Raw genomic sequence first — 7,537 nt, 5'->3', positions numbered from 1 at the left:
GGTTTTTTAGATGAATTATGACCTTCCTCATCCTCCATTGAATCAAGAATTAAAATTTTCTCACTTTGTCCTTCTCTTTCTCTCCTTCTCAATAAAAACTTTGATTTTTTTTTCCCAAAATTTTTCATCTAAACAACCTTTATAATTCTGAAAATTATCTTAATCACTAAACAAAATACTTAATCACTAATCAATATTACTAACACTAATACCTAAAGGGCAGATTTTCCATTAAAAAAAATTTGGGTTAAGGGGTTATCTGAATTTGCTATTTCACAACCTTTTTTTGTCTTTATTCAATATGCCTAGAAAGATTTCAGTATGCCCAAAATTAGGTTTTTTTTTTTTTACCTTGATAAAATCAAATGTTATTATATATCTAATCAACTTCACATGGTTGGTCGCCCAAGAAATCCAGAATCACAGCCCACAAGCTAGGACCAGAAAACAAAAGTTATTTTACCGGATGGAAAATTCCAATTTTGTATTTCGATCATTAAAGTAATACTAATAAGTATGTTGAACTCTTGGGTCTATAAGTAAATCAAATCACTGAATGCCAACTAATGCCAAGCTTACTGGTAAAGTTAGAAATGCAACTCCTCACTGTACTATGTGTAAAGTAGAAGTAGAAACACTTGAACATCTTCTTTACCATTTTCCTTATGCTAAGGATGTATGAAACAATAACCCAAATCCTTTCTCTCTAAACATAGATCCCTCAGACACAATCTTAGATCTCTGCATAAAATGGATTGATACTCTCAGAACTGATATATCTATTGAATTGCTCCTCACTAAAATGTGGTTTATTTGGAAGGAGAGATGTGATAGAGTGTTTGAAGAAAAATTTAAATCTGCTACTAATCTTGCTTTAGAGATACAAAGATATGTTGATTTTTGGTCTACTAAAAAAAGAAAAAGTGCTAAACCCTCTCAGGCAAAAAGGAAGAACTTGATTCCCGTTTGGAAGGCTCCAAGCAAAGACAATCTAAAGATAAATGTAGATGCAACCTGGATTTCAGAGGCTTTACCATATACTTATGCATTAATCTTGAGGAATGATACAGGAGACTGCCAGGGAGGAAGAGCAGGGCACTCAACCGGGTCAGATCCACAAGAGGCAGAAGCTATAGGCGTCCTGCAAGCGGAAATTTGGGCTAAAGACAACCAGATCCAAAGATTCAGCATTGAAGGAGATTGTGAAAGTCTATTCAATTACATTCTAGGTAAAAAAGAAGATATCTTGTGGCGTGCCAAAGCCTATATCAATGAAGCAATTAGAATAGCTTCTTTTTGCACCAACTTTTTGGGTTTCTTTTATGTCCCTAGATTAGAAAATCAAGTTGCAGACATTTTGACCAAATTTGTTAGGCCTTTAATTTCCACTGTTGAATGGGAATTATCCTCTCCTGCATGTACTCTAAGGAAACTCTTTGTAGATAAACCTAATATTGGGGTCACTCAAAATCCCATATTAGATGGCTCTACCTCTATTGTAATCTCGGCTCCATTGGAGTCTTAATCCTTTAATGAAATGTCTTACTTACAAAAAAAGAAAAAAAAAAGTAAATCAAATCATCAAGTGCTAATGGAAAATTCCGTAATGAAAGAGGAAGTAGTGATAGTTGGAGGTGGGGTTGCAGGATTAGCAACAGTATTAGCACTTAAGAGAGTTGGAGTGAAAAGTTAGGCGTTAGAGAAAGCAAATGAGCTTGGAGTTACCGGCGCTGCTCTAACTCTTTTCTCAAATGCCTGGATTGCTCTTGAATCACTTGGTGTTGCTCATAAACTTACTTCTGTCTACGAACCATATAAAGGGTATCCGTAAGAATTCTATTATTAGGGCTTTGAAACGGATGAGAATTTGGGGGCATTATAGGGTTATGAATTAGTAATTCTCATAACTCCTTATCATACTATCTTATATGATACTTAATCTGTGTTAATTATGATTAACTAAAATAATCATCCGATTAAATCTTTTGAAAAGCAAACTATTATTTTTTTAATTTAGAAGAAAGAAAATGATGATTTTGATGAACTTTTTTTGTAAACTCTGGAAGAAAATGATGAAAAACATCTTGAAAACAGTTAGAAAAGCCTTGTAAACCTCTCATAATCACAATTTTGTTGATTCAAATCCTTCATAATCGGGATCAAAATCTAGGTTTTTCGACAATTACGACTGAAGTATAGTGCTCAACCTAACTGTGAATACCGTTTACGGTTAGGAATAGAAGGATTCTAAACCGTAAACAACAGTTTACGGCTAGGAAATGAAGAACTCCTGGCCTTAAGCTCTTTGAGAATCACCTACGTCTGCATTACGACTAGGTTCAAATTACAGCGAGGTCTTCCTAGTATTTTTCCCAGTCGAAGCTTCATATTACGGCTTGGAAATCTGGTCGTACTCAGCGTGTGATTTTTTTCTTATTTTCAGAACAAGTTACGGCTAGTTTTTCCTAGCTGTAACTAATAATTCTGGCCGGGAAACCCGGACGATTGTACTACCACGGCTGGAAAAACCTAGCCGAAATCAGACCTCTATTTTTTTTCCTATGATTATGAGAATTACTTATGACGGATAGGAAATCCTAACCTTGAACAGTTAATTACGACTGGGAAATAAAATCTTCTCAGCCGTAACTAAACTATTTTTCTACTCGTAGTATAAGATTTATGGTTGGGAAAATAAGAACTCCCAGCCGTAAACAACTTCAGAAACTGATTTTTTTTTTACCCGAATCTAATCGAATCAGATTTCTTAGTCATTCATAAACAAAAATAAATAATGGGTTTCCTTTATTTTTTTTCTTTTACGATCGTCATCTTCATCGTGATTTATGAATAAAAGAGAAGGAGGATAAGATAATAGTTCTGGGTTTTTTTTTATGATCATCATCATCATGGTGACTTCATGATCGTCATCTTCATTATGATTTGTGAACAAGAAGAATGAAAAGATAATAGTTTTAGTTTATTTTTTTATGATCATCATGATGAAATTATGATGATCATCTTCATCACAATTGATCAATGAGAAAAGAAGGAGAAAATAATTGATTTAGTTTTTTTTAAATGAATAGTGAGATTTTTGTTTATTTATGTGTAAGGGTAAATTGAACTTTTTATACGGATTAGGTCCCCTATCCATGGTTTGGTTTTAATTATCATTTTAATCCCTCCAAAACTCAGCTCCTTACGGGCCCGAATAATAGGATTCATACATAATCTTTAAATCCTTTGAGTTTGCAGTTTGGTGATTAAGTTGATGTTTAAAAATTGTGGTTCTTGCATTTCTTTTTTTACGGGAAAAGTTATTAATCTTGCCACTAGAGTTACCCAAGACCCCGTCTTTACACAAAAGGAAGGGTATGTTTTTCCCCTCTAGTAAAACCAAACAAAAAATGAGATCCCCTGCAAATCCTACGAAGGACGGTCCCACCTAAATGACTCGTTGTAGTGTATTTGATGTTCCTGCAGAATTATTGCAAACTATAATTATAATATATTTTTCATTAAATTTTTAACAATTAAAAAAATAATTTCCGATAACATTTATTTATAATGAATTCTTTTTTAAACAACGGCTTTTACAACCATTTTTGTTTCGGTTAGGAAACTTTTGGATTTTTTTTTCAATATAAGATTGATACCAACATTCAAGTTTGTATTTTATTTCATATGGATGCTACTGGGAAATTACACAGATAGGATGGCATACTTAGTTACCCAATGTTATGGAGAACCCACTCTAATGTTCATATTTGGTTACCCGGTGCTATGAAGGCCAACTCCAGTTGAAAAAGCGGGGGTCTAACAAACTCAATATTTCGTTTAGGGAATCTGTATGGACTAACTCCAATATAATTCTAAGAGAATCAACTAGAAAGTCAGACTCAATCAAGGAAAATATATCCAAGAGTTATATCTCTGTTTCTCAATGTAATCAGCAAATCAAACATATAGAAACCCGCGAGCCTGATTATTATGAGAAACAACTTGAACGATACCAAAGACCAATGTTCAAGTGTCAATCAATTTCAATCAACAATCAAAGGTTGGATTTACCAATTGATTGAACTACGCACAACCTGTGATATTTCAACTATATAAACAAATATAACGCGGAAAAGAAATAACACAGACACCAGAAGTTTTGTTAACGAGAAAACCACAAATACAGAAAAACCCCGGGACCTAGTCCAGATTTGAACACCACACTATATTAAGCCGCTATAGACTCTATCCTACTACAAGTTAACTTTGGACTGGAATGTAGCGGAGCCCCAACCAATCTCACATTGATTAAGGTACAATTGCGTTCCTTACGCCTCTGATTCCCAACAGGACTCTACGCACTTGATTCCCTTAGATGATATCACTCACAACTAAGAGTTGCTACGGTCCAAAGTTGAAGACTTCATAAAAAAATGTGTCTCCCACAGAAAAGTCTATTTAATATATAAATTTGTCTCCCACCAAAATACCTATGAAGTTTTTGTTCCGTCTTTTGATAAATCAAGGTGAACAGGAACCAATTGATACACCGGTCTTATATACCTGAAGAACATCCTAGTAATATCAATCACCTCACAATAACTTAACTAAATGGTAGTAGAGCAAGTTATTGCGGAATCACAAAGAATGAAAAGAAGAGGTTTGTGATTACATTTTATATCTTACCTATCGGAGATAAATCTCAAGCAAATCTTAGAGAAGATAGTACTCAATACGATAGAACAAAGTAAGATGAGAAAACGCAACTACAGAGAAAATAGTTAGGCCTGGATTCATAATCCCAATGAAGCCTTTAAGTCTTTAACCTATAATGGTTGTAGGAAAAAACTATTTTAAAGGAGAATCGACTCTAGTCGCAACTAGTATCACACAAGAGGTGTGAGGATTAGGTTTCCCAGTTGCTAAAGTTCCCCCTTATATAGTCTTCAAATCAGGGTTTAATAACTTTGGAACAAAGCAATCAATATTCACCGTTAGATGAAACCTGATTTAAGATTTAAGCTAATATCTTTCCAACGTTAGATGGTCTTAGCTTGTTACACACAAATGAAATATACTTTCATTTAGATATGGATAACCGTAGGTAAACGTGTATATTGAGTTGGCTCAATAACAATTAACCGAAGTTAGGCATATGAACACTTTTCTCTTAACCATGTTCATCTTAACACTTCTAGATTAATTGATAATCAAATGAATCTAATTGTGTTACTCATAGAGTTGTTCATTTGTTTATATTCTCATAGAAGTATACAAGACACAATTGAAGAAAAATCCGAATTGATTCAAAAGAATCAGTTCATTAACATTTTATCCACGGTTTGCAAAGATTGCATACCTTTATATATAAATGTATTTCATCAGTATGAAATCATACTTAAACGATTTAAGAACTTGAACCACTTAAGTTTGCAAACGGGTACGCGAACTTAAGTTCCGGACATTGATCACAAGCCTACAGTTTTCAAACGGGTACGCAAACTTTATCTCCTGACCCTACCCAGTTGAAACCGTTTGCGAACAGGTACACAAACTTGGTTCCCGGACCTTAACAGTTAAATCAGTTTGCAAATGGGTATGCAAACTTAATACCCTGACTTAACAGTTGAATAAGTTCGCGAACGGGTATGCAAACTTCAGGTTCTGAATTTCGTCAAAACAATTAGTACACTAAGTACACAAACTGTAATGTATCCAGACATGGGTTTTAGCTCTTAACTCCCATTAGATGTTACCAGGTGATTTTCACATGATTATCTTTTGACTTTCGTCAAAAATAATGATGAACGTAGTTCAAGAATAAAGCTTCCCAACACATATTTTGAGAAAGATATAAGCGAGTTAAACTCAGCTCGAAGTATCAAATGTGTATAATGTAAAGTTTATATATCTATACGACTTTGTCTCAATAGGAATAGACTTCTGAGTGATCGATGAGTTCAAGTCTCCACATACCTTTTGTTGATGAAGTTCCACATGATCCCACTAGTAGTTATTCGTCTTCAATGGATGAACGTCGTGAAGTCTAAAGCTCAACTACACATATAGACTTATAGTTTTGACAACTAAACTTGAAAAACAAACTTGATATAACAACGCTTGCGAGTTAGATCGAGCAGTGCTCTAACACCAGTATTCACTTTGGTTCATCAATTTATTACGGTTAAAGCTGGCATTTTCATGATTTCTAGGTGCTCCCCTTTGTTTTTTTTTTTTTTTGAAAATAAGACAGATTACTAAAATAGAATCAGTTAATCTTCCGATTCAGTCTCATCAGAATCTAGCTCTGGACCTTTGGTTGAGATATTCTTCCGATTACTGAATCTGTCGGATTAACTTCATCTTTAGTTGATACAAGGTTCATATTTTTACAAATATATTGAGCTTTGATTGTGTCAAAACTATGATAAGAACTAAAAATAAAAGTGCATCAGTTATCCAAGAAGTTGTATTAACTTTCTTTCTTCTTTTTTTTTTCCAATAAGTCTGCAGCTTTGTTTGCCTTCTTGTTTACATATTGAAACCCAAAAAAAAAAATGCTAATTGTCCTATTAAGTTCGTCAGTTCTTCTAAGATTGATACACATTTCCACTAGATAGATAAATCTCTGCCTTGTAGGTACTTGATTGTTGCTTAGTTTTCTCCTTCGATGACCAATGTTGTAAATTATTTGCGATGACCCATTTTCTTTCCTGTAGCAGAGTCAAAGCTTCTGCTTCTTCAGTTTTGGAAGTTATGAAGCTTCCCATTGCTGCTCCTTGGAATGTGCCTGTCCAATTACAAAAAATAAAGCCAAACCCAACATCAGTTTTTTCAGATAACCAAGAAGCGTCACTGTTTAACTTATAAGCGTTTCTTAAGGAAAAATTACAGCATATATGTGACATAGATGGTCTGATAATTCGTTTAAGTGAATTATTAAAAGTTCCAGAGTGCCAATAAGAAAATTTTCATTAGATATCCATAAGTAATTGTTCAGGGGTTCTCATTTGTTTTCAAAAACTCTAAGATACCTTTCTTTCCAAGTGAAACAACACTTGGTTGCAGCTAATGCCATAGAAATTGAGTTTGGATCACAAGTTATCAATTCATTGATACTTATCTAAATAACAAATATTTGCAGAGTTTAAGTTAGAAAGTGCTCCCTCTAAGGACATTGTAGATAGGTTATAGACAACCGATTGTATATCATTTGATTTCTCTCAACTGCAAAAATCGGTCCATGTGATTATATAACATCCTCCGATTATTAACAATCTTATGACTTACTCGATCATAGAATGAGTATTATCTCATATCCATTCTGAAATTCAAGTGATGTACTCGAACTTAAAATGAGTATAAATTTATAAAAAAATTTAATCCAAGTGATGTACTCCTATAAATTTATAAAACATTTACCAGACCTGAAAATGAGTATGGTTTATACTCGTTTTGAGAATGAGTATGCTAGTTTATACTCGTTCTGAGAATGAGTGTGATTCTCAAATAGAGTACTGAAAATGATTTTGTT

General features: G+C 33.7%; 1 protein-coding gene across 1 annotated transcript; it reads left to right on the top strand.

Moving 5' to 3' along the window:
- The first annotated feature begins 802 nt into the window (after positions 1 to 802).
- On the top strand, positions 803 to 1,525 carry LOC113290620. Its single transcript, XM_026540205.1, has one exon. It carries the CDS (start codon positions 803 to 805, stop codon positions 1,523 to 1,525), a length of 723 nt encoding a protein of 240 aa, XP_026395990.1.
- The last annotated feature ends 6,012 nt before the right edge of the window (positions 1,526 to 7,537 follow it).

Source organism: Papaver somniferum, chromosome 6 (genome assembly GCF_003573695.1).
Source record: "Papaver somniferum cultivar HN1 chromosome 6, ASM357369v1, whole genome shotgun sequence".
Taxonomy (NCBI): Eukaryota; Viridiplantae; Streptophyta; class Magnoliopsida; order Ranunculales; family Papaveraceae; genus Papaver; species Papaver somniferum.
Note: the sequence above shows the minus strand (reverse complement) of the source record. Positions and strands in the feature narration are given on the sequence as shown.